Raw genomic sequence first — 26,573 nt, 5'->3', positions numbered from 1 at the left:
CACAGTTTAGTAGTAAGAGAGCTAGGAATAGAATTCAGAGCCTACAGCTTACCCTTGGGTTGCTAATGAGAATTATTGAAACTGCTGTAACTTCAGCTGAGTCCACAAGAACTATTCTGCTCAAAGAGTCCTTATTAGGAATGAGGGTCAGGACTATAAATAAGGGGACTGAATTCAGTGGCCTGTAAGCTCCCTTTTAGCTATAAATCCTATGAAAGAGTAAAAATGAAAAAAAAAATTCCACTCCTATTGTTAGTCTAAACTGAATGATCAGTCAGTCAGTCAATCAACGAATATTTACTGAGTGTTACCTTTGTGCTTAGTAGCATGGAGGTTTTTTCGCAGCCAACCAGAACTGTATTTAAACCTCCAGAAGCCTTGGACCTTACTGATTTGGCTGGCTGGCTGCTACTTGTAGTTGACTGCTTATCTCTGTAAACCAGAGCTTTTGCTGATGACATAACAAATAGGCCCTGCCAAAATATGCATTTAGATGTGTAAATTCAAGGCCTGTAATATTGCCCTAATGCTTGTCCTTTCTCATTACACTGCTGGTAGAGTCTAAAGGAACTATAAATTGAAAGTTTTGTTTTTTTTTTTCATTTTTCTCTGTTTCTTTGAGAGAAAATAGTTTGTTTCAGGAGTAGAGTTAGCAAATAATTTTGCAGTTATCAGAAGGCAAATTTTTTGAAGGCAAATTTTTTTTTTAATTAACAAAAAAAGTTCTAACCATAGCATGAACCTGTATAAGAGAATGGACTTTCTGGATGGACTCAAAATCAGGGGACCTTGGTTCTTATCCCATCCAATCACTTACTAATCCAGGTTTACTTACTAGGCCTCAGGCTTCTTGTGTAGAAAATATGGGTGATAAGCCAATTGGTGATTCTCAGACTTTTTGATCTCTGGACCCCTTTATGATCATAAAAATTATTGAGGATCGCCCCCAAGAGCTTTCATTTGTGGGTTACTTCTGTTGATACTTACCACATTAGACAATAAAATATCTTAGTATTATTATGAAAATAATTTTGACCTCAGACTCCCCTGAAAGGTTTTGGGGATGCCCAGAGGTCTCTGAACAAACTTTGAAGGTTAGATGATCTCTAAAGTCCTATCCAGTTCCTAAATTCTGTGAATTTAAAAGAATTTTTAGCATAGATATTTTAGATTTTAAATTATATAATTAATTATGGTACTAAAATAATGAAAACTGCCATTCCCTTCCCCCTGCCAAAAAAAAAATCAGAGAAAAAGAAAAAAGTTCAAAAAGTTACATTTAATTTCCAATAAAAAGGTGAGTTATCAGTGTTAGGGAAAGAATGTTAATTTATACATTGCAGTAATATAGTATGGTTTACAGGTATGTCAGTGTGAGCTATATTGTCTATTTTATGTGTTTTAATTTGTTACAAGCTCACTTTATGTGGTCTTTAGTATGCCGTAGGTTCCAGGGGTCAAATTGTGTATCTCTTTATAATTCTTGTGCCATTTTCATTGCATTTCTTGTAATTTTGAGTGGTTTATATGGCAGAGTAGCCCTTGGAATAATTTTGAGTGAAAGGAATTTGGTTTAGAGTTGGGGAAAAAACAACTTTATAGTAAAGACTTTACAAAAATGAGGCCCTTTGACGCATCTCATTCTGCCACCTCTTTTTGTAGTTTGTCAGTACTTCTATTTCCTTTAAAGCATCCCTTCCCCATTTCTGTTTCTTAAAAAAAAAGTTCCCTTTTTTATGTACTTCTTTTTTCTGTTTTTTTAATATTATGTGTTTATTTCATTAAATATTTCCCATTTACATTTTAAAAAATTTTAACATTCATTTAAAAAATTTTTGAGTTCCTAATTCTCTCCCTCCTGCCTCTCCCCTGAGCCCTGAAAAGGGCAAGCGCTATGATATTGATATATATGAGAAATCCTGCAAAACATGGTTTCCATAATAACCATGTTGCAAAAGAAAACATGTACCCACACACACAAACACACACAATCCAGCAAAAATAAAGTTGAAAAAGTATCCTTTAATCTTCATTCAGCGTTTACCAGTTTTCTCTCTGGAGGTGGATAGCATTTTTCATCATCGGTCCTTTGGAGTTATCTTAGATTGTTGTCTTAATGAGAGTAGCTAAGTCTTTCACGGTTGATCCTCGTTAAAATATTGCTATCACTGTGTACAATGTTCTGGTTCTACTTACTTCACTCTGCATCACGTCATGTAAGTCTTCCCAGCTTTTTTTCTCAACCCATCCTGCTCTTCATTTGTTATAGCACAATAGTATTCCATCACAATCATATATCACAACCTGTTCAGCCCATTCCCCAATTGATGGACACAAAAAAGAGCTGCTATAAATATTTTTGTACAGATAGGTCCTTTTTCCCTTTTCTTTGATCTCTTTGGGATACAGACCTAGCAGCAATATTGGTGGATCAAAGGTTATGCACATTTTATAACCCTTTGGGCATAGTTCCAAATTGTTCTCCAGAATGGTTGGATCAGTTCACAACTCCACCAACAATGTATTAGTGTTCCAATTTTTTTCACATAACATATACTTCTTAAAGAGATCATATAGAGAAAGTGAAAGGACCTTAAACCCTAACCTGTATATCTAGATGGCTAGGTTAACAGCTGACAGGTCTAGTGTATGAGGGGTTGAGACTTTTCATTGTCTTGAAGTTTGGGTATCATATTGGTTTGGAATTTTGAAGATTTCAATTATTCAATTTCTCCTTGACTACCTTTGTCACAGAGAATTATGTGGTTTTTACTCTCATAGTTTCTAAAACTAAGTTTACACTTCTCATTTTAATAAATAACATTCTAATATGCTACTTATATTTTAATTTGGAGACATTGAACAGACATTGAAGTTAATTTAGGCGTCTTGAAAATGAAAGAGAGAAAAGTTGTATGAAATGAGTTGCTGCCCCTTTTTTCTTGAAACATTAGAGCCTTAAATTTGCTTTGTATCACACCTAAAATTGTTACACTCTTTTTAGGTGATAGTCATGTTGGTTCAGGCAACCAGTGTTAGAATAAGTCTCTGCTTCTTCCTAAGATGGCTGGTGAAAGTGGTTAAACATGCTAAGTAACTGTTTTTGTTGAACTTTTTGTTCCCAACATAATATGGGCTTTTGGCTTGAATAATGCATGAAAGCCTTGATTGCTTTTCACCAGTCATGTTAGTTTATAGAAATAAAAATTATTTCCCATGGGCATGAATAGTTTTTTAATGCTTTCCCTGACTATAGACTGCAAAAGCAACACAAAAGTCAGTCATTAACAAAAAATATTTTAAATATCCAGCAATTACATTAATAGAATATCAGAACAAGAAGCATAAAAAGGAGCCCTAATGTAACACCCCCACCCCAAATTTTGCCCCTTCCTCCCCCCCAGAAGAAGAAAAATCAACAGATTCAATAAACTGACTGGCTCCCTATTATTTCTAGCATAAGGTCTCCTAATCTTTTTTGTAATATGGTCTCCTTGGGCAGTTTGGTGAAGCTTATGGACACCTTTTCAGAATATTTGTTTCCTACATTTGTAATTGGAAGGAATGTTAGATTTAGTTAGAGGTTCATGAAAATAAACTTTTTTTTTCCTTATCCCAGTTCATGTTACCCCCCAAGCAAAACAAAACCACAGATCTGTGTGGCATTTAAAGCCCTTCACAATCTGGCTTCAGCCTACCTTTCCAGACTTATTATGCATATTCCCTTTGATATATTCCTCATTCCAACCAAGCTGTTCTTACTGTCCTTCACAAGCACCATTTTATCTTTGATCTCCAGGTGTTTGCACTGGCTGTCTACTATGCCCAAGTGCAATGCACTCCATCCTCAACTCTCCCTCATTTAATCCCTCATTTCCCTCAAAGCTCAGTGCAGACAACACCTTCTACTATGTGAGGCCTTTCCTGAACCTCTTTCCCAGCTGCTATTGCCTTCTTCCAAAAAAGATTTGCCTTGTATTTTGTATGAACTTATATGTATGCATTATCTCCCCATTTACCATGTAAGCTTTGCATTCCCAATGCCTGGCACATAGTAGATGCTTAATAAATGCTTGTTGGTTGGTTGATTGAACAAGTCCAGAGAGAGACTGACAGACGGAGAAAGATGGAAACAGAAATCTGTTTCCCCAGAGGATGAATTTCTCTCATCTTTGCTGTGTCTTTTAGCCATTCCTAATCTTCTGCCCTATAATGACTGTAGTCACTGTGGGGTGACTTAATCTTAAAGGTTTATAGCCTGAATTCCCCTTGTCCTTCTTCACTTCTGACATGGAACATATAAGCAAACATTGATTATCTAAACATCTGACTTTTATTTCAGCCAGTTGAGCTATGTTGCATGAGAGATGTTCATGAAAAATGTCTAGATTCCAAATTTGAATCTAGCAATCATTAAGTAAATGGAACAGGATTTCCTCTGTGTTCTCTCTTTAAGGCTTCAAACAAACACATTGCTCATCTACATGATAATTTTTCTTAAAATTGTCATTGTAAATACATGTCAACTAATGGGATCAAACTCCTGCTAGATGACTTTCCTCATGACTTATTTGTTGCTCTTAGAGCTACCGTTTTGCAGCCGACTTGTGTCCTATCATTGCCAGGCATAGATAATTTAAATTTCCTCTTTTAACTTAGCATTGATTTTTTTGAATGGGGGAAAAAAGTTATCACTGTATAAAATGATTCTAGATTTGGAGTCATCTCATTTTGTAAAGACTACAAGTGTTCTGTAAAATAGTTTATATAAGTACCATGTTAACAATAAAGTCACAAGACTGAAAAAAAAACTTTTACTTTAGTCATATCCAGGATCCCAAATTACTATAAATAATTTCCCATCTCTTAGCCATCATGGGAAATTGTTTATGCTGAATCTCTTTTTTGAAATTCTTAAATCCAGTTATAAGAATGACTGCTTTGGTATTCTTCTTGGTTTAACTTCAGTAAAGTAATGAAGCATATTCTGTGAAATGTAAATATTTTTTCATTTTAGTCTGCTCCTTAAGCATTGCAGACTTCATCTGTATCCCCAGGAATGGACAGTGAATTAGGAATAAGGATTGGACTTGTAATCTCCTGGGTCAGTACCTTTTCTGCAAATTACAGACTTAGTTGCCTCAGATACTGAGGGACTAAGTCACTTGGCCATAGTCACATAGCTGGTATGTATGAGTGGTGAGATTTGAACACAAGTCTTCCTTACTCTAAAATCAGCTCTCTACCCACTACCCTCTTCTGCCTTAGGCCCTATAGGAATGCCTTTTGATGTCATTAATTTCTCAGATTCATCATTATTTTCCATTAAGATGGAGGTCGTGAAAAAAAATTGTATCCTTTTCCGTTTATGTAATATCTGTAATATAGACGAGATGGTGATTTTTCAGTACAGCTTGATCTATGCAAATGAAGAAAGGTCATATGTGAAATTGATGTAAATCTTATTATGACTAATAGTTTCCCTGTCTTCACCCACAAAATTACCTGCAGGAGCTCCCGGAAAGCAATAATATTTCATCTGTTTTCACAGGTTCCTCATTACCTCCCCTATATCATGGAATTGGTGCTAATGAATAATGAAATGATAAATTTATGGGAGGAAGAGGAAGGATCTATTCTAAGCTAATCTTTGAGCTAAAAATCTGCCTTAAATAATATATCCACTGTTATCTCTAAATTTTTGAAGTATATAATTCATGGCATGAAATAGTTGCTGTATTTTCTTATAAATCAATAACTACTAAGTAAAAATATTCTTTTAAATCACATTTTCTCCCATAAATGGAAATGGCAATTGAAATAACCTGTGAAGCTCTTTTTCATTGTCACTAGTAACAACCCCTTCTGCATAATTTTTTCCTTTTGGAAATCTTTGTTTTTAATAACTCATCCTCTTTCTCTTTCTTTTGTTGAGAGAATTGTCATTGGAGGCCTGCACGGGTTACAGTTAATTGCGGTCATTTCCACCATTCTTTTCTTCTTTCTTTCACAGAGGACCTTCAGCTGCTACAATGAAGGAGGACGACTATAAGGAACCTTTGGTCTTCCGTTCCAGTGATCATTACCCCTTATCTGATGGAGATTGGTCCCCTTTGGACAAGTAAATAATTTTATTAACTTCTCTTTTCATTTATTTAAATTTTTGAAGGCAAGAAGGACTTAGGCAGACTTGTTAAATGGCTACTCTCTTTTTCAGCAGGCATCAGATTACCTTTCTGTCTTTTCCTAGTGATAAAAACCTGAGATTTTTCTCCCCGATATAAATTGGATTCTTTCTCTTACTTTGTGTTTATCAGCCTTTGTCTAGTCTGTCTGTCTTCCAAATTGCAATGTGGTGGTATGCATGTAGCTCTGAACTTGGGGCCTTAAAATCATGAAATTCTAATCCTAGGTCAGCTACTGACATTTTTTTTTAAACTATGAGTAATATTAAAAGCAGACAAGGTGTGAAAATGAAGCCATCTGACAAGACTTTGTTTTAAGCTTTTTCAATGTTCTTAAAGACCTCTGGGGCCTTTCTGCCTTGTGAAGGAAAAGCTGAAACTGCTTCTCATTGGGGTCTTTCTATCTGCAGAGTAAACTTTAAGTTCAACCTACATGTACCCTCCAGACTTACAAGAATCATGGCAAGCTAAAGGGGCCTATAGATTACCTGCTTTTTTCAGTCACTCCCGCATATCTTTCTGCTTATGTTGGCAGTGCCTTCTCCCAGACCGTTTGTCCTAAGAGTGATTCAGAGCTCGAAGTGAAACCTGCTGAGAGCTTGCTCAGGTCAGAATCTCACATGGAGTGGACCTGGGGAGGTTTCCCGGAGTCTACCAAGGTAATGATATACATGTGGGATGGATGGGGCTTTTGTTGTTCTGCTTATAAAGATTAAACACTTGTAAAGTATTCTTGGATTCACAGAAGAAAACAGGAATTTCAAAGATTGCTTTCAAAAGTAAAAATGACTTGAGTGCCCTCCTGTGGTTACATAACTCTACTACAAATATCTTTTCAAACATTTTGGTTCCAGAAAACAATTTAGAGGTATGTTAAGAAAGTCACTAAACTGTTTGTATCATTTGACCTAGTAATGCCATTACTGGGCAGATGTCTCAGGGAAGTGAAAGACAAAAGCAAAGGTCCCACATAGATGACAAATATGTATGGCAAGGGCCAGCTAAGTGGCAAAGTGGATAGAGCACTGGCCCTGGAGTCAGGAGGACCTGAGTTCAAATCCAGTCTCAGACCAGACACTTGACACTTAGTAGCTGTGTGACCCTGGGCAAGTCACTTAATCTCAATTGCCTCCAAAAAAACCCACCAACACTATAAAATATATATAGCAGCACTGTCTGTGATAACAAAAAACTGGAAACAAAATAGGTGCCCATAGTTTATAGAATCTGACTGAACAGATTGTGTTATGTGAATATAAAACAAAATAACGAATATGAAGATTTAAGAGAAATATGAGAAGATCTGTATGAACTGATACAGAGCAAAGTGAACCAAAGCAGGATTACAGTTTACACAATGGGCACATAATATAAAAGAAAATAATAAGAAAGTATATCAGAGTTCTAAACAACATGATAACTAGTCTTGACTTCAGACGGTGAACCTTATATTTCCCTTCTCATAGCAAAAACATGGGGGACTATATGTGTAGAATGTTGATGTAGCGAATATTTTGATTTGTTTTGCTTAATTACACTTTTTTTGTTACAGGAATGGGTATAGTTAGGTTGGGAAGGGTGGCCATTGCAAAGTCAGTGACTTACAAGAAAAAAAGCACATCAATAAAACATTTTTTAAAAGTTCGTATTGGGGCAGCTAGGTGATGCAGTGGATAGAGCATTGGCCCTGAAGTCGGAAGGACCTGAGTTCAAATCCGCCTCAGACCAAATACTTGACACTTACTAGCTGTGTGACCCTGGGCAAGTCACTTAACCCCAATTACCTAAAAAAAAAAAGTTTGTATTAGCATGCATAAATTTTGAAAAATAGCTGATTAAAATATTAATTTTTTAAAACAGTCTGTTAGAATGTGGGAATTTCGGGGAAAAGCTGAGTAGGAAGCTTTACTAGATCTTAAAGTTAACATTTCAGAAAAGGAAATTGACTGAAAGTTTTGTTTTTGACAGAAAAATAAGACCTGGTAAATGAAAGCTGAGTTTCTTGAGAGGAAAATAATGTAGGCTTATATTTTATTTGGGCAGAGCTAGGCATTAAGGGTTTATCTGTGGTTATATATATTATATCTGAGGCCTTACCTCTTAACTTTTGTATTATATAAAAATAATTTATAATATAATACATTATAAATATTATAATTTATAACTGTTAATATTGGTTTATAATAAACATAATACTGTATTAGTAAATTGATACATTTTAGTAAACTTGTTACAATATATTTCTAAGCATAAGTAGGTTTTGTATATTAAACACTAAAAAAAACTTTTTCTACTCACCCTTAAAGTCAAACCATTTTTTGGCATTAGTCTAGAAAGAAGGCAGTTCTATTCTGTTATACCCCACCTTGTGCTGACTAAATTCCCCAATCTTTGGGCACCAACTTTGTTTTCAATTTTTTGTTACCACAAAAGCTGCTACTACTTTCATGCAACTGTTGTAGGAAAAATGGAGAGACGTGGACTGACAGTACAGCTAGGTGGGTTCAGAATGTCCAGACCCAAAAAATGGTCATTAATGATTCAGGGTCAGTTTGAAAGGAAGTCTCTGGTGCTGTGCCCGAGAATTTGTGCTTGGTTCTGTGCTATTTATCATTTTTTACAGTGAATTGGATAAAGGTAAACATGAAATTCTTTTCAGATTTATGCCTAACACCAAGCCTTAAGTTATAGCTAACATACTGGAGAACAGACAGGGTCTGAAAAGAACTTTATGGGCCAGAGTATTGGGCCAAATCCAGTATGATGAAATTTTGCTAAATATAAAGTTTGTACTTGGGTTAAGCCTATTACTTTCCTGTTTACAAAATGAAAGAAGGTATAAATAGGAAACAGTTTTAATGAAAAATTTGAGGGGAGTTTAGTGAACTTCAAGCTCATTGAGAGTCAGTAACATAATATGGAAGTCAAGTATAGTGGCCAGGAGTGGGAAGTGATGATCTCTTTGTACTCTGCCCTGGTCAGACCACATTTAGAGTAGCCAGCAGAGGACAAGATGGGGGGAGAGAAAAGACTCTGATAGCTTTCTTCAAATACCTGAAGGAGCCTCACGTGGAAGAGGGATTAGATATGTTTTGCTTAACTTCAAAGGACAGACTTAGGATCAGTGGATGAGAATTGTAAATGGGCAAATTTAGATATGTTGTAAACAAATGCTTCCTAAAAATTAGAACTAATCAAAAGTACCATGAGCTTCTCAGGAAGTTAAGGGCTGTCACCAGAGATATTTAAGCAAAGGCTGGTTGACCACTTGTCAGGTATGTGTGTAGGGCACAGATGTTTGACCGGGTGACCTTTGAAAGGTGATTCTATTATCTGTTCGTTGCAAAAACATGTATCTTCATCCAAATAGAGGACATATATTTCCTCAAAAAATCAATTTTGTAGAAAACCTGAATATAGTCTATAGTTGATGTTACTTTTCATTGTATGTTTACAGTTTTTTTCCTTGCAAAAGAATCCCATTTCGGGGGCACAAGCTATATTCAGACCAGTATGGTATGTGTCATAAGTCAGATGAAGTCAATGTGCATTTATTAATTGCTTACTATGTGCCAGTCACTGTGTTAAGTGCTGAGAATATAAAGAAAAGGAAAAGTAGTCTCTCCCTTCAAGTATATCATTTTAATCATGTAGACAACATTGAAAAACTGTATGTATATGAGATGTAGAAAGGGTAAATTTGCGGTGATCTCAGAGGGGAAACTGTAGCATTTAAGAGGGAAGAGGATTGTACCAGGAAAGGCTTCTCAGTAGAAAGTAAGATTTGAATTCACCTTTAAAGGAACCAGGAAAGCTAAGAGGCAGAGATGAAATAGCACATTCCAGGCCTGGGAACAACCATAAAAAAAGCATGGCATCACAAAACAAGAGTGTTACATATGGGGAATAACAAGGAGATCAATGTCTCTGGATCTTAGAATATGTGAAGGGGAGTAAAATGTAAGAAGACCGGAAAGTTAGGAAGGGGCCTAGATGCTGGAAGGAATAGGGAGTCACTAGAGTTTATTGAGTTGCAGGCGAGGGGAATCCAACCTGCACTGGAGGAAGATCACTTTGGCAGTTGAGTGGAGGATGAACTGTCTTGGGGAGAGACAGGTATGGAGACCAGCAGGCTGTTGTAGTAGTCTGGGCATTAGGTGATAAGGGTCTGTACCATTACAGCTGGGCTGTGTCAGAGGAGACAAGCCATGTTACAGAGGTAGAAATGCCAGAATTTGGCAACAGATTGGATGGGGAGCATATGAGAGATTGAGGAATCAAGGATGACTCCAAGATTACAAGCTGGGTGATTTGGAAGAGTTATGGTACCCTCGACAGTAATTTATATTTGACAAAGGGAAGGGTTTGAAGAGAAAAGAGGATATGTTTTGTTTTAGAGATGTTGAATTTAAGACATCTGTGAGACATCCAGTTTGATATGGTAAATAGGCTTTTAGTGATGGGAGACTAGAGGTCAGGAGAAAGGCATTCCAGGAGTAACAGAGTTGACAGTTCTCTTTTTGCTAACAATTACAGCCTATCTTTTTCAGATCAGCAAGAAAGAGAGATCAGATCACCCTCGAACGGCTACCATCACACCATCAGAAAATACCCATTTTAGGGTCATCCCCAATGATGACAACCTGGTAAATGAAGTTGAGAAGGATGCTTCATTGGAAGACACTGTGTGTACAATAGTAAAACCAAAGCCAAGGGCACTCTGTACTCAGATGAGGGAGACGGCTGAGACAACTTCTGCTGCTTCTGCAATCCTTGAACCTCCTCTCGAAAGCTCACAAATTTTATCTATGTTAGATGCAGATCCTCTCCCTAGCCCATCAGCAGAGCCTCCATCATCAGAAATAAAACCAGTCACTAAACTGGATTCCCCATCGAAGAAGAAAGGTATTCATTTGCTCTTAACTTGGAATTAACAGTCCTGAATGTAGATGGTAGATCATTTTGATAGTCTGGTTTTCAGACTGTATGGGGCTGAGCTCATAACAAACAGCCATTAGATGGCCCCATGAAAAGTGAAGTGCAGCCCTGAGAAACTAGCCAGATCAGTGAGACTTTTAAGAACAAAAGCATTCTCTTCTAAATTACAGAGGGGGAACAGAGGGGACAGAATAGAAGTGGCAAAGAATATGAACAAACCATTTTCAGAAGAAATGCAAACTACCATCTACCATTTGGAATCATACTCCATATATAAGAGAAATACAAATTAAAACAATAACACTGAGGTTTCACCCTCACACTCATCAAATTGGTAAAGATAATTTTTTAAATGGAAGTGGTCATTGTGTAAAAATAGTGAGAAGACGGAACACTAATACCTTGTTGGTGGAGTTCTGAACTGCTGGTGTGCCTAGGAAACAGTTGTAATTATGGGAGAAAAATCACTCAACTATTCCCAACCTTTGACCTGGTAAACCCATTATTGAGTATATGCCCAAAGGAGATAGTACAAAATACTTATGGCAGTATTCTATTGTATCAAAAAAAAAAAAATAGGAACAAAGTGATTGTCCATTAATTGAAAAGTGACTGACCAAATTGTAGTGTAATTGTAGAGGAATATTATTATTGTTCCATAAGAAATGGAGTATAAGGAGGAGCTCAGAGAAACATGGAAAGACTTTTTATAAATTGATGCAGCTTAAATAAAATGAACCAAGAGCAGCATGTGTAATGACAATAGGAATGTAAATTAACACATCACTAAAAAGCAGTTAATCTCAAATTAATTGCAATAAACAATATTTGGTCCTGGGAAATAGAAGATGTAATACAGTCCTTTCAGGAATAAGGTAGAAGACTTCAGGTACGCAATGTGACATAGCTTGTCAAACTTATTTGCTTTTCCAGTTAGTTGTGCTTAATCAACATGGAAGAGAGTTGAATGGGCTTGAGAAGTATGTAAGGAAACAATTGATGTTAAACGAACAATCTGGGTTCAAATCCTCCCTCTTTTATATTCTAGCTGTCTAACTGTGGTCAAGCCAGATAATCTCTCTGCCCCTCAGTTACCTCTTCTATAAGATGGGAAAAGAATACCTACTACCTATTTCAAAGGGTTGCTGTGAAACAAAGGGGGATACATCAAGGACTTTGGAAACCTTAAAGCTATATAAAAATGTCCATTAAACATCAGCTATTGAATTACGTAGAAAACTATATAGTGGGTCAAAATTTTTTTGAAGATTCTTTTCTGGTATTGTGTGTTTAATAAGCAAGTTTATCATAACTCTCCTTGGTTCCTCTGTTAGTTTACATATGATTCTTGTCCAAAGAGTCAGTGTAATACAGCAAATAGAGCTTTGAACCAGGAAAGAGAGTTGTTCTCACATCTAGATCGAGCCATGATTATACTGGCAAATGTGATAACCTTCTGTCTTCACCTGTAATATTAGTTTGCCATTTGTCAAAGAGTAAAATAATAACCTTCTATTCACATAGTAGCTTTATAACTGTTAAAAAGACTTTCATGTATGTTAACAATAATCTCATTTGACTTATTAAACATTTGTTGAGCACTTAACTCTAAGAAAGGCACTGCGCTAGGTCTACTTTTGATCCTAATGTGTTATTGTTGCCTTTAAAAAAAAAAAAAGGAAGGGAGCAGTTAGGTGGTACAGTGGATAGAGCACCGACCCTGGATTCAGGACCACCTGAGTTCAAATGCAGCCTAAGACACATAACACTTACTAGCTGTGTGACCCTGGACAAGTCACTTAACCCCATTGCCTAACAAAGAAAAAAAAAAGGAAGAAAGAAAACTGGGTCTCAGGTAGGTTAATTGCCTACAGCTCAAAAATTATAGAACAAGGACAATAGAACTCAGATCTTCTGAATCCTAGACCTGTGTTTTTTCCACCGTACCAACTGTCCAATAAAGTGTAAAGCATATCATTATTAAGGAGGTTACAATTGTTAACATGACATTTCCATAAGCAACTTTGTGAAAACCCCTGATCAGCTATAGAAAAAGTCTATGTTGTGTCACAACCATGGCAGAACCTTGACAGTTCAAATTTATGAATGGTGTCTGCTCTGCATAATCACTTATTTTCAGTCCTATTGAGCCCTTTGAAGATCCAAATTTAGGCTGCTTCAAGAAATACAGAATGCAAATGCTGCCCTCCATATTTCACTGTTGACAACTGTTTCCATCTGTTTACTTTGAAGATTTTAAGTGAATACCAAAATAATAGCTGGCTTTTGCCTCTGGACTGAATCCTGGTAGTCAGGCTAATTCAAAACCGATTGAAAGGATGCACACGGTATTGATTAGTGGATTTGTGTCAACTTGGAAGGGTAATGGTTTCTAATAGAGTTACGCAAACCTCCTGCACCCTCTCCTGTTTAATATTACAGTCACTAATTTGGGCAGATTCATAGTAAAGGGAAGTAAATGAAGAGAGAAGTGAGTTTCTTGCTAAAAGGCTTCATGTAGAAGCCAGTTGACCATTAGGGGGAGATATTGTTGACCATATTTATGCTTTGGGTAGGAGTTGAAATAAATTTCAGCACTGATATGCTATGATTTTCATGCTTTTCATTAAAAACGTCCTAATTGTGATAACAGGTGTCCACAAGAGAAGCCAGCACCAAGGGCCTGATGATATTTACCTAGATGACCTAAAAGCCTTGGAACCTGAAGTTGCAGCACTCTATTTCCCCAAAAGGTATTGTATTTAACTGTACTCTTAGGGAAGACAGCCCTCAAACTATCTGATACTCCAGTTAGTTGTAGAATGAAGTATAAACCGTTCAGAAAGATAAGAATGGGAGTAAAGACATTGGACCAGAACTGATGATTGCTTTGGGTTTCATACTTATGATCTTGCTATTGTTTTCAGCCTCTAAATGCTTTTTTAACTTTGTGATTAGCAGACAAGCACCCAAAAACTGATCCCAAGTGCCAGTTGTGATCATTCTTGACCCTAGCAGCCAGAAATACAGCAAAACCTCATTAATCTGAATTACGCTAATTTAAATTTTTCACAATCTACATGGACTGCAGTGTTTTGCATCTATTTGTAGAAAAAGTTTTGTTAAGCAAATTAAAATTGTCTGAACAAAGTTAGGTAGCTTTATCAACTTATTTAAAGGAAATAGTATTATGAATGACTTTTAGCACAGGATATGCAAATAGTACCACTTTACAAGGCAGCCATTTCTATTAAAGCAGGCTTACCCCAGTGGCTGCTTAGAAACTTTTTTTAAGCAATGTTTCAGTAGTTATTTTGTGTATTTAGAGATCATCGAGGCCAGTGGTTCTCAATATTTGGTCTTGGGGCTCCTTTACATTATTAAAAATTATTGAGCACCTCCTCAGGAGCTTCTGTTTATGTGTATAAATATCAATATTTATAGTATTAAAGATGAAAACATCTTAGTATTTTTTTAATTAATTAATTTTGGATTATCAACAATCACTTCCATAAGCTTTTGAGTTTTAAATTTCTCTCTCCCTCCCTCCCCAAGACAGCATGCAATCTGATATGGGCACTACATATACATTCCTATTAAACATATTTTCACGTTAGTCGAATTAGAACCAATAGGAGGAACCACCAGAAAGAGGAAACAAAGCACAACAGAAGAAAAAAAATAGCAAATAGCATGCTTTGATCTGCATTCAAACTCCATAGTTCTTTCTTTGGATGTGGATAGCATTTTCTGTCAGGAGACCTTTGGAGATATCTTAGATCCTTGCATTGCTGAGAAGGGTTAAGTCTATCAATATTAGTCATTGCACAGTATGGCTATTCCTGTGTACGACATTCTCCTGGTTCTGCTCACTTCACTCCGCATCAGACCATACAAGTCTTTCCAGGTTTTTCTGAAGTCTGCCTGCTCATCATTTCTTATAGCACAGTAGTATCCCATTACATTCATATACCACAACTTGTTCCGCCATTCCCCAATGGATGGGCATCCCCTCAATTTCCAATTCTTTGCCACCACAAAAAGAGCTGCTGTGAATATTTTTGTACAGGTGGGTCCTTTTCCCATTTGGATGATCTCTTTGGGATGCAGACCTAGCCGTGCTATTGCTGGGTAAAAGGGTATGCACGTTTAAACATCTTAGTATTGTTATTAAAATAGTTTTGAACTCATAGACCCCCTGAAAAGATCCTGTGTCCTCCCAGTCATACCCTGACCATATTTGGAGAATGGTTAGTCTAGTCCAGTCTAGTCCTCATTTTGTAGATGAGGAACCTGAGATGAATGGAATGAAATGCTTTGCCTAGGGTCACACAGGTATTACGTGTCAGCACCAGGATTCAAAGCAATTCAACATTTTTCCTGCTGCACAGTGCTGCTTCTCTTTCTTCTTCCTTTTTTCATCCTCCCCCCTCCCTTTTTTTAATTTTGAAAGAACACAGAAATTTAAAGTATATTTTGTACTATTTAAATTTTTTTAAATTGTACTATTTTAAAAAGTTATTTAAACTTTTTATATATTCAGGGAATTTCTACCTGAAATCATTATATCATTATATATAATTCAATATATTAAAATATTTCCTGTTCTCTCATGGAATGTTAAATTGTCACATGAAACCATACCAAGCCATAGGGATGAGTCTTTGTATATCGTACTAGTTCAGTGTAATTTAATTTTTGTATGTAATTTTCTGTTTGAAATAGAAAGTTGATGAATATTGGAATAATGGGGCTTAACTTGTAAGAAGCATAGAATTTAGAGTCAGAAAACCTGTATTTAGCAAAAAAAAAAAAAGAAGAAGAAGAAGAAGAAGAAGTTGAAATCCTGGTTCTTTGTGTTCCTGGTGATGTTAAGCAAACCACTAACTCTGAGTCCAATTTCCCCCTCTGTGCCAATGAAGGAGTTAGATGATATCTAAGAGCATCAGAAGTATAATCCTACAAACTTTTGTTTTATCCAGTTTTTCAATGGTCCATAAAATGTGTTGAAAAATTTCAGTTCTACCTTAGGTTCTAATAGCTTTTTTTCATTTTTCATCATCCAATTCAATTGATTAAATGAACTAATATTTATTGAGAGTATATGATATTGCAAGATAAGGTGAGAGGACTGATATAACCTCAAATACCTTAGAACTAGAAAGAAAATGCCCATGCATTACCATATTTTTCTCTCCATTATTACCTAATACTTAGATAATAGTGAGAGTAGAAATAACTTGTGCACTTGTGTACAAGGAATCTACAACCACAAGGCTTATGTTTCCCTTTTCAGGTAAAAGGATGACAGCAGAAACGTGTGTGTGTGTGTGTGTGTGTGTGTGTGTGTGTGTGTGTGTGTGTGTCAGACCTGCTATCCTAAATATACCAAATGAGATAATACATGTACAGCCTTTTGTTAACTGTGAACTTCTATATAAATGCCAGTTGTTATTTCCTCCAGGTCTGTGTCAACACAAGTCTCCTGGTAAGGAAACTCCCTCCATTGCTGTATGCTACAAATCGGAAACTCCTCTTTAATTTAGTCTTAGAAAGTTGCCTGGAGTCAATAACAAGTTAAACCAAACAGCTAGTTTATATTAAAGGTTCACACAACTAGTCTGTGTTAAAGGCATCACTTGAACTCAGGTCTTTGTGACTCTAAGGACTACATTCTCCATTAAACCATATTGACTTTCAACTCTTATTTTTAGACCTCACAATTTGACTATGAAGCCTACCGTCCACATTCTTATGTGGGCTTCTCCCTTTGGTAGTATTTTCCAAATAAAATATGCTGTCTTATTCTCTTTTCTTCCAGTATCTAAAATAACAAGGATGCCTTAAAGGCATATTAATTTTGTTATCATTGTCACACAGGAAAACTGACAAGTAAACAACAAAATTTATTATAAAATACCTCTCCAAATCATGAATTTGGTTTTATGGTGTTTTATTCCATCCTTAATATATGTGACTGGCATAAAATTTATCTTTCTCACAACCCACTTGTTTATCCTTGTTTTCCCAACCTCATTGTTATTGGGGTTAGAGGATTAGTGAGAGAGATGCACCTTTTGTATTCTGAGTACCTTTCATTACTTCTCTTGAGAATAATCCTATTGATCTGATTTAACTTCAGTCTTGACTTTCTAGTCAGTATTGGTTATTTTTTAAAGGAAAGAAATTGGACAACTTTGCCATTAAAGTGAGAAATAGAAAAAGAAAAACCCACGTAGTGTAACTCTCTACTTTTGGGGGTTAAATTTTGAAATATCTGTTTATGAAATACTTGTTGACCTGCTGCTTAATTTTGAGATTTTTCTCTGATGTGGTAAATGACAAATTCACTGGTACTCATATGTTGATTTTATTTACCAACTATTAAGTAACTTGAATTATTTCTACAGTAATCACTTTTGGTAGTGCTTAATAAAATGTCTCAAGGAGGCATTTGCTTTATTTAAATTACCTAAATCACAATTAGTGTGGGTTCTTTAGTTGTTTGGATTAAACATGTCTGTATATTGGTAATGTGGTAATATTTGCTAGTTAGAATAATACATGTTCCTAAATATGTAAAGAGAATTAAACAAATTATGTTTTTTTTCCAGTTTCTCACTAATTTGCAATTAGTTATTTTTAAAACAATTTTCAACAGATATTTCTGTTAGGTTCCAAGAAAACATAAGCTCTTTGAGAACAGGGACTGTTTCATTTTTGGTTTAGCATAACCAGTATCCTCTTTAATTTTAATTCAAATTTGAGTTGATCAGCTTCTAATTATAGGCCATTGTTCCCCTGTATCCCTAAAGTTGAATATCATTAGTATTCTTATTAACATAAAAGCAATTTTGCCCCTGCTCATTTCTTTAAAATCTTTCCTTTTCTTTCTTTCTTTCTTTTTTTTTTTTTTTTTTTTTGGCAGTTGGGGTTAAGTGACTTGCCCAGGGTCACACTGGACTTGACACACTAAGTGTCAAGTGTTTGGTCTGAGGCCGAATTTGAACTCAGGTCCTCCTGACTTCAGGGCCGGTACTCTGTCCACTGCACCACCTAGCTGCTCCAAAATCTTTCCTTTTCTTAAGGATGTCTGAACTCCTGGGAATTTTCTTTTTCTCCATCTCCAATCTTTCAATTTTGAGATGAGCACAGTTTAGGAAAGTATGGTTTTCAAGTAATCTCTCAAAAACCATAGTAATTTTCTGCAGGAAATAAAGTACTTCCACTTTTTCCAGGATTTTAGGATCAAACTGTTTCTAAATATCATGCTCTTTCTAATGACACTGTAATTTTCATTGCGGAAATCTAAATAAGTACTTCTCCTTTTTTACCCCTTTAATTAAAATCAGAAAGACTGCAAAGGTAATTGACATTTTTGCCTTGTTCTGTGAATGGCTTCAGTGAACGTGAACAAAGTTTACCTGCCTTTTGTATGTGTAGTGTTTCTGCCATAGTGCTCTTTGGGGGACTTTAAAATCGGCTACATGATGTAGATAAGACTAGCAGTGAGTGTGGTTTTTAAACCATTTAATAAACAAGTGCATATTCTAGATTTCATGGTCTTATTGAGGCAAGGTAAAGTAATGGAAAGAAGACTCACCTTGAAGTCAGGAAGACCTAGATTCAAATCCTGACATATTCTAGTTTTGTGACCATGGGCAAGTTACTTAGCTTCTTAGTGGCTCTGGACAACTTCTCTAGACAAAACTTCTTAGAGGCTCTAGATAACTCTCCTGAGTTACACATGAATTGCTAACCTGGAGGAAGTTTCCACACTAGGACTTCCCTCCTTCTGATAAAAGTTGAGATTCAGATACCCTTTTCAGGCAGAGAGAGTACAATTAGTATCAATCAACCAGTAAACATTTATTAAGTGTCTGCTTTGTGCCAGGTACTGTGCTAGGCACCGGTGATATGAAAGGAGAGAAAAGATAATCCCTGCCCTCAAGAAACTTCCAATTTAATATAATTTTCAATTAAAAGTAGTCTCTAATTATTTAGGTTGTTGTTTAGTTGATTAGTTGTGTCTGGCTCTTCGTGACCTCATTTGGGGTTTTATGGGCAAAGATACTGGGATGGTTTGCCATTTTCTTCTCCAGCCCATTTTACAGATGAGGAAACTGAGGCAAACATGGATTTGCCCAGGGTCACAATTATTTAGGTACATGATGTCGTTTGATCTAGAATGAAGTTACCAATCTATTGAATATGGTATGGTAAGTCTTTGTAACTATGTAAGATGAATAGATTTTTTTTTTTCCTTCCAGTGATTCTGACCCAGGTTCTAGACAGTGGACGGAGTCTGATACTTTGTCCGGCTCTCAGTCCCCTCAGTCAGTGGGAAGTGCAGCTGCTGACAGCGGCACAGAATGCCTCTCGGATTCTGCGATGGACTTGCCTGACGTGACCCTCTCACTTTGTGGGGGGCTCAGTGAGAATGGAGAGATATCAAAAGGTATGTAACAGGAGTCCCCTGTCCTCACTTCAGAAAGAAAGAACAGATCTGAGTTTATACCCCTGTTTACAATCTGTCATCAAACCCCATCGTAGCTTCACTCCTGGGATTTTGAGGGAATAACAAGCACTTCCCCATAATAATGGTATAGGACGCTTCTTTTTTTTTAAAGTCTTTCTGGTAAATAATTCTAGAGGACTAAGGATAAAGCACACTACTGACCTCCTAACAGAGGGGTAATGGACTTAAAAGGCAGAATGAAACATATATTTTTGGACATGGCCAGCTTAGAGATTTGTTTTCCTGGATTATTATATACATACTTGTTTTGAGGTTTTAATTTTCTTTTATTTATTATTCAAGCGAGAAGGTGTGGTAGGAAGACAAGATGTATCTTATTTTTAAAATCTGTACTGGTAGGACATGCCTACATGTAATATACCTTTAAAATATCAAATGGGATTGATATCAAACACATGTCTTTAGCAAAGTATAGTTCATGGAGCTTTACTTATTTGAATCTTTTATAGGCTGAAATTGTAGAAGAGGTCACTTTCCCCACATATACAAAGAGTCAGTCAGCCAATAAACTTTTGTTAAATGCCTGCTATGTGCCAGGCAGTGTACTAAGGGCTGGGGATACAAAAAAAACCAAAAGGCAGTCCTGCTCTCAAGAAGTTGACAGTCTAATGGGGGAGATGACGTGAAAACAACTACATAGAAACAACATATACAACAACATATACCAATGGGAGATAATCGATAGAGGGACAGCGCTAGCGTCGAGGGGGATCAGGAAAGGCTTCTCACAGAAGGCAGGGTTTTAGTAGGGACTTGATGGAAGCCAGGAACGCTGGGAGGCAGAGATTTTGGAGTTAGAGAAGATCTCAGTGGCCATCTAATCCGACTCCCCACCTGTAAAAGAATTTGTCAACAACCTAGTGATCTAGCAATCATCATAATTTTTGTTTTTTTCATCTTTAGAGTGGGAAAGGGAAAGATCTCCTCAGAAAGAGAAGACTTTGAAAAGAGCAGAAAAAAACACAAACCCCCTGGGGGCCTCTGTATTCAGTAATCTTTCAGTTAGGAAAGTGATCTTTTCAGTTAGTTTTTGCCTTGGTTTTAGTAATTGTCCTAGGAGCTGTGGGAAAAGGTCCATCTTCCTAGCATAAGGGCTTCTCCTGTAGAAGAAAAACACAAATTTATCTAATGCCATCAGATTTTAAAAGTGCTTTCTTCACATTAACCCTGTAAAGTAGGTAGTATAAATCATGTTATCCCCATTTTTCGCCAAGAACACAGAGGTCCAGAGAATTTGCATGACTAGCTTGTGGTCACACAACTAGGATAATGGTATTCAGAAGGCATAGGGACATTAGCCAATAAACATTTGAGCCAGGACTTGAACTCAGCTTTGCGTATCCCCAGACCAGTGACTTTTTAATTCTGTGTTGAGGCATCCTCAGTCAATGGGGAGAAAGCACCTATGTGTGCAGTTACAAAAACAGCTTCAGCCTTTTTTGGTCATCCCTTCCCACTGACAACTTTAAGCCCTTAAATAAAATTTCTGAATTTGGTCAATAGCCCCTTGGTGGAGTTTCTTTTTAGTTCACGATCCTTTTTCCATTACTTGTAGTAAATGGAGTGAGATATAAATTGACAGTTTATTTCTCACTAAGTTTTGATTTGAAGGTCCTCTGGCTAGCTTCACTGCAGAACTACCTCCTCCGCACTTCTGTCTTTAATGTCGTTTCAGAGTTTACATAACATTCATTTGTTGTGCACCCCATCCCTTGCCACCTCTCCATTTCTGATGTGATTTTTCTTGTATGCTATTAGATTGCAGTGTACTTACTGGTTTGATTCAAGAGGCAAAATCAAGTAGGTTAGGAGTATGAATTTGAGTTTCATTATCCTTCACATGTTTGTGGAGTCATTTTAAATATTAGTGAAATTAGTCTAGTTATAAAGTTGTTTTTATTTAGTATGCCAAAGGGAGAAAAAAATACAAAATCTGCCTATATGAATGTTTTATCCTTTCTCAGTGTTTTGGGGGATAAATTCTCCCTTTAAAAAAAAAAAAAAAGAAGAAGAGGGGCAGCTAGGTGGCGCAGTGGATAGAGCACCAGCCCTGAAATCAGGAGGACCTGAGTTCAAATCCGGCCTCAGATCAAACACTTGACTCTTATTAGCTGTATTACCCTGGGCAAGTCACTTAACCCCAATTGCTTAAAAAAAAAACAAAACAGTTTAAAAAAGAAGAAGAAGAAATGAGCAGAAGTTTTTTGTCTTTGTTTTTTCAGTCAGGACTTAGAAGAATGGGAATGAAGGAAACTGGAGTCTGTTGCCTAAGTGAATACAAGATCAGCATTGTGGCAAGGACTAAATGACCTTTTTTCTCCATACTGTGTGCCCCAGAATTAGTAGTTTTAGTTTTATTTTTACATGTAGACCCTTTCTCAGATACACCCAGGTTCCTAGTACTTGTTTGGGTACCTTACCTATTCAGATCCATAGTTCCCTAGTCCTGCCCAAAATTTTTTGGCCAGATCAAACAAGATGGCATATGAATTCAAAGCAAACAACACTTAATGAAAGAGAATTATAGCAAGCTAATAACAAGGAAGTGAAATCAGGTAGCAAGAATTTTCAATGCCCATCCCCAGAGACTTTGTTTCCTTTTCCTTCAAGAGAGTCGAATCCTCATCCATTTCCCCATGTGTCCATGACACAGTGGGAGAAAAAATGCAGTTCATTTAAATTCACAGCAGAGTTTTAATCATATCTATAATCAGTCTCATTTTAGTCCCTTTCTTTCAGTCTTTTCACAGCAACTAGTGAGCATTCTTCCCTTAGGGATCAGAACCCAAGGATGAATCCTCTATCAAACTCAACCATCCTGGCTCCCATAGAAGAAAGCTGCACCATCAGCATGGAGTAACCAGGGCCACCATTTCTTTATTACTTCTCTGGGATTTCAGATATCAGTACCCATTTACTGTTCACCTCCCCCACATCATTTCACTCCTCATGTGACACCTGTCCACATTTTTCTACCAGGTATACTTCCAGTACCCCTATCTTGTCAGTACTGGGTGACTTCATCATGTTCTAGGCTCATGCTTATCTTTCTGGGAGATAATAGTATACAAATATATTTCTTTTTACCTAATAAATGACTTACTAGACCCCAGACACTTGAGAAATACAGTCTGCAATATGCCTACAAAATAAGAAATTGCATGATACTGAACTTATTTTATGACATAGCATGTATTCTAACTCTAAACTTAGAATACAACCCACTTTTGTTTCCCCAAGTGCATCATCTCCAGTTACCAAAGAGGTTTTTCTCATCACACTGTGGTTTAGTGATAGTTCCTAGTTGTTCTTTAATAGGATTTTTGCTCCTCTAGATGGACTCATCTGTGATACATTATAGAAGCATCTTTGCCATTCTCCTTTCTCCTTTTTTTCCTTAGTGGGGTCTGGGATTACGCAAGAGGAGAGGGAAACTGGGATATGAGTCTTCCTTGTTTCCTGTGAAAATGTTTCTGGACTGATTTTCATGAATACGGAAGTTCAGTAAAAACCTTTTCTATGTCTATCTGAAAATTCTCTTGTAGAATTTTAATATTCACAGATAATGGATTTGACTTATTTTGCGCTACAGGGATTTGGTGATGGTTTTATTTCTCTAACCAAAGTAATCAAAATGTTTTTTTGCTTTTCAGAAAAATTCATGGAACATATCATTACTTACCATGAATTTGCAGAAAACCCGGGGCTTATAGATAATCCTAATTTAGTGATACGGATCTATAACCGGTAAATATCATTTGTTTCTAAGATTTTTTTTTAAGTGAGAGGAAATGGCACTGAAATCTTGACGAAACTTTACTACATTTCTTGCTTTGAAGTACATCATCTAATTTGAATAAGCAAATAGGCAATGACTTTGAAATGCAAATTTAAACTTGAATCGCATTTATTTGAAAATAAAGTGTTGAAATGAATGTTATTTTCTTTTTTATTGAATATTGCATTTCCAGAGCAATTTGGCTTAAAGCAAGTATTACTCATGCAACAAAAAATTTAATTAATCCTCTTACCTCCCAACACAAATAGGCTGTTCTGCATGTTTTAAAATTAATTCCCACTGAATTATCTAATAGTTCCTTAACAATCATTTTGTTTATGACAGGTACTATAACTGGGCCTTGGCTGCTCCCATGATCCTAAGCTTACAGGTGTTCCAGAAGAGCTTGCCCAAGGTAAGCTGTCCCAATACTGTATTGCTACCTTTAGAAAGTATAATATGAGGGCAGCTAGGTGGCGCAGTGGAAGTGTTGGGGCAGCTAGGTGGCGCAATGGATAGAGTTCCAGCCTTGGAGTCAGAAGGACCTGAGTTCAATTCTGGCCTCAGACACATAACACTTACTAGCTGTGTGACCCTGGGCAAGTCACTTAACCCCATTGCCTAGCCAAAAAAAAAAAAGTGTAATATGGATGGCACTTGCAAAGCACCCAAATGTATACACTTGTTTACTGAATGTTTTTCATTCTTAGAGGGTTCTGTAAGACGAAATATTTTAAAAGATTCATAGTTCAGTGCAGCTATGCAAATTAGCACACCTTAGGACCACAAAGAAATCAGGCACAAGATTAAATAATAGCTAGCTAGAACTTTGATAGCACTTTAAGTTTTGCAAAGCACTTTACCTAGATTATCTCCTTTGGTCCTCAAAACAACCCTGTGATGTGGGTGCCGTTGTTATCCCCATTTTACAGTTGAGGAAACTGGGACCAAGAAAAGTTATGTGATTTGCCCAGGGTTGTTGGGCTAAATATCTGAAGTAGGATTGGAACTCAGTATCCTTCAAACTGCAGTTCCAGTTTCTCTGTTCATTACACTGCCTTGCTACCTTATAAATAAATTTAATTGGTCTAGAAGAAATTTAAAAAAAAATAACAACTCTATCCCTTCTTTTTATTGCTTGGCAATCCGTACTTGTACACACAATTTGAGTGTATTTGCTATAGGAGTGAATTCAAAGTTGAACAAGTATTTTCTCAGTCTATTAATATGGATAAATATATAGGAGAAGGTGATATGGCTAGCAAAGGAATGGTGTCAGCATCAGTAAGACCAGTAGAGATTTTACAAGCTGGTGGGCCTGGCAAATTTTTGAACTTGTTAACAAAAATTATTTCGTCAGCTCAGTTCCCTAGGAGGAATATACCCAAGAATAGGTCAAGGAGATTTTTTTTGCCTACCTATTAGGTACACTGTTACTATGTAATATCTCCACGTTACTATCTCCATATTATGTGGCTACCCACCATCAAACTTTGGGCCTGCCTGTGGGGAAGGGAACAGATAGAACAGATGAAATGAGTTGCTAAAGCCTCAAGAAACCTCTAGTCATGTAATAACTTTGTGATTAAGGCAAGTCTGTTGATTTTAAAAGCCTGAACTGTCTGCTTGGAAGAGATTGTAACAAGAGGGGAAAAGAGAGGCTAGTATAGAGTGATTCACCTCCTATAACAGGTAAATAGAAGGTAACTGAGTCTCACATAATTGGCAAAGTATTTGAAATAACTTGGACTGAATGCTTTTAGGCTACAGTTGAATCCTGGGTCAAAGATAAAATGCCAAAGAAGTCTGGGAGGTGGTGGTTCTGGCGCAAAAAGGAGAATATGACCAAACAGGTAAGCATACCTTCGCACCTTTTTCTAATTTAATTATAGAGTTTGTATACAGTATTATCTATGCTATTAGATTTTAAGCTGCCCAAGGGCATGGGCTGTGTTTTATTTCATCTTTTTTTCTCCCCATGATTTTGTACATAATGAACACTTAATAAATATTTATTGATTTGACCTAAATGAAACTAGAGCTAATCATTCTTCCTGGCTATTTAAAAAAAAAAAAGTTCTCTAAATGGTGAACTTGGAGAGTTCATATTGAATCTACTGGAAAGGTAATAGTACTTCCATACATAACCCTCCTTGGAACAAACTCTTCTTCCTCCTCCTCCTCTTCCTCCACCTCCACCTACTACTACTACAGCCTCTGAAATTCAAAAATAGGAAATGGCTCCTTTTATAAAATGAAAAATGCAGCAGAGTTAGGAGGGTCATTGTGCTTTTGCTTGGAGACCTATGCTTTACACAGCAATTTTATCTCTAGAATTCTTCTAGAAAGACATTTCACTGAAACTGAATGCTGTGTAATTATAATGATCAAATGTGGTTCCAAAGAAGAAATGAAATAATGCCCTTTCCTTTCATTAGAGAGATAGGAGACTATAAGTGAGGAATATTGCATATACTAGCAAACATGTGTTGTTTGGTTTTGCTGACCCATTCTGGTTTTGTTTATTTCCCCCTTCCCTTGCCCCTATTTGAATCTCTGGCACAAAGGAACACTTGCTAAGTTGGAAGGGACAGGGAAAGGAGCAGGCAAAGTTTAGGCTAAAGAAGAGAATATTTAGGAAGTCCAAGAATGCTCTTCATTTATTTGAAATCTATTACCTGTAAGAAAGATTAAGTTTATCCTCTGTGGCTCCAAAGGACAGAAGTAACACCAGTGTGTTAAAGTCTGGGTTGTGGGGAAGCCAGCTTGTATTGTTAAATTTTCTGTGTTGGGTATTTTTTTTAATTTAATTTTCAGTTCAAGGAACAAAACAAGCATTTCCATAACACAGTAAAATAAAAAAATATGATTGCACCTATAACTGCAAGTCTATCATGTACAACTTGCTATTCCCTCCAAATATACAACAAAGTTATCATGGAAATTTCTTTTTTTTATTTTATTTTCTTCCCTCCCCACCCCCTGCCTAGAGATGGCAACCATTAGACATACAGACATATATACATATGTCTGTATGTATCAATACAGACATGTGTGTACATATATGTATATGTGTGTATATGTACACATATATGGAGAGATGTAAAATTATTCTATACAGACTTCTATTTAT

General features: G+C 36.5%; 1 protein-coding gene across 2 annotated transcripts in view; it reads left to right on the top strand.

The window, feature by feature from the left end:
- LOC114031825 (phosphatidate phosphatase LPIN2) overlaps positions 1 to 26,573 on the top strand; it is a 106,638-nt gene that overhangs the window by 60,170 nt on the left and 19,895 nt on the right. For both annotated transcript variants that reach the window (XM_027846961.1, XM_027846960.1), the window contains exons 5-12: positions 6,014 to 6,121; positions 6,721 to 6,844; positions 10,736 to 11,090; positions 13,777 to 13,876; positions 19,394 to 19,581; positions 23,316 to 23,409; positions 23,786 to 23,855; positions 25,204 to 25,293. In XM_027846961.1, the coding sequence (XP_027702762.1) occupies positions 6,014 to 6,121; positions 6,721 to 6,844; positions 10,736 to 11,090; positions 13,777 to 13,876; positions 19,394 to 19,581; positions 23,316 to 23,409; positions 23,786 to 23,855; positions 25,204 to 25,293 (1,129 nt within the window). The remainder of the gene's footprint in view (positions 1 to 6,013; positions 6,122 to 6,720; positions 6,845 to 10,735; positions 11,091 to 13,776; positions 13,877 to 19,393; positions 19,582 to 23,315; positions 23,410 to 23,785; positions 23,856 to 25,203; positions 25,294 to 26,573) is intronic.

The sequence above is a fragment of the Vombatus ursinus genome, unplaced genomic scaffold (assembly GCF_900497805.2).
Source record: "Vombatus ursinus unplaced genomic scaffold, bare-nosed wombat genome assembly UNPS02015255.1, whole genome shotgun sequence".
NCBI classification, from domain to species: Eukaryota; Metazoa; Chordata; class Mammalia; order Diprotodontia; family Vombatidae; genus Vombatus; species Vombatus ursinus.
This window is presented reverse-complemented; position numbering and strand designations above follow the sequence as displayed.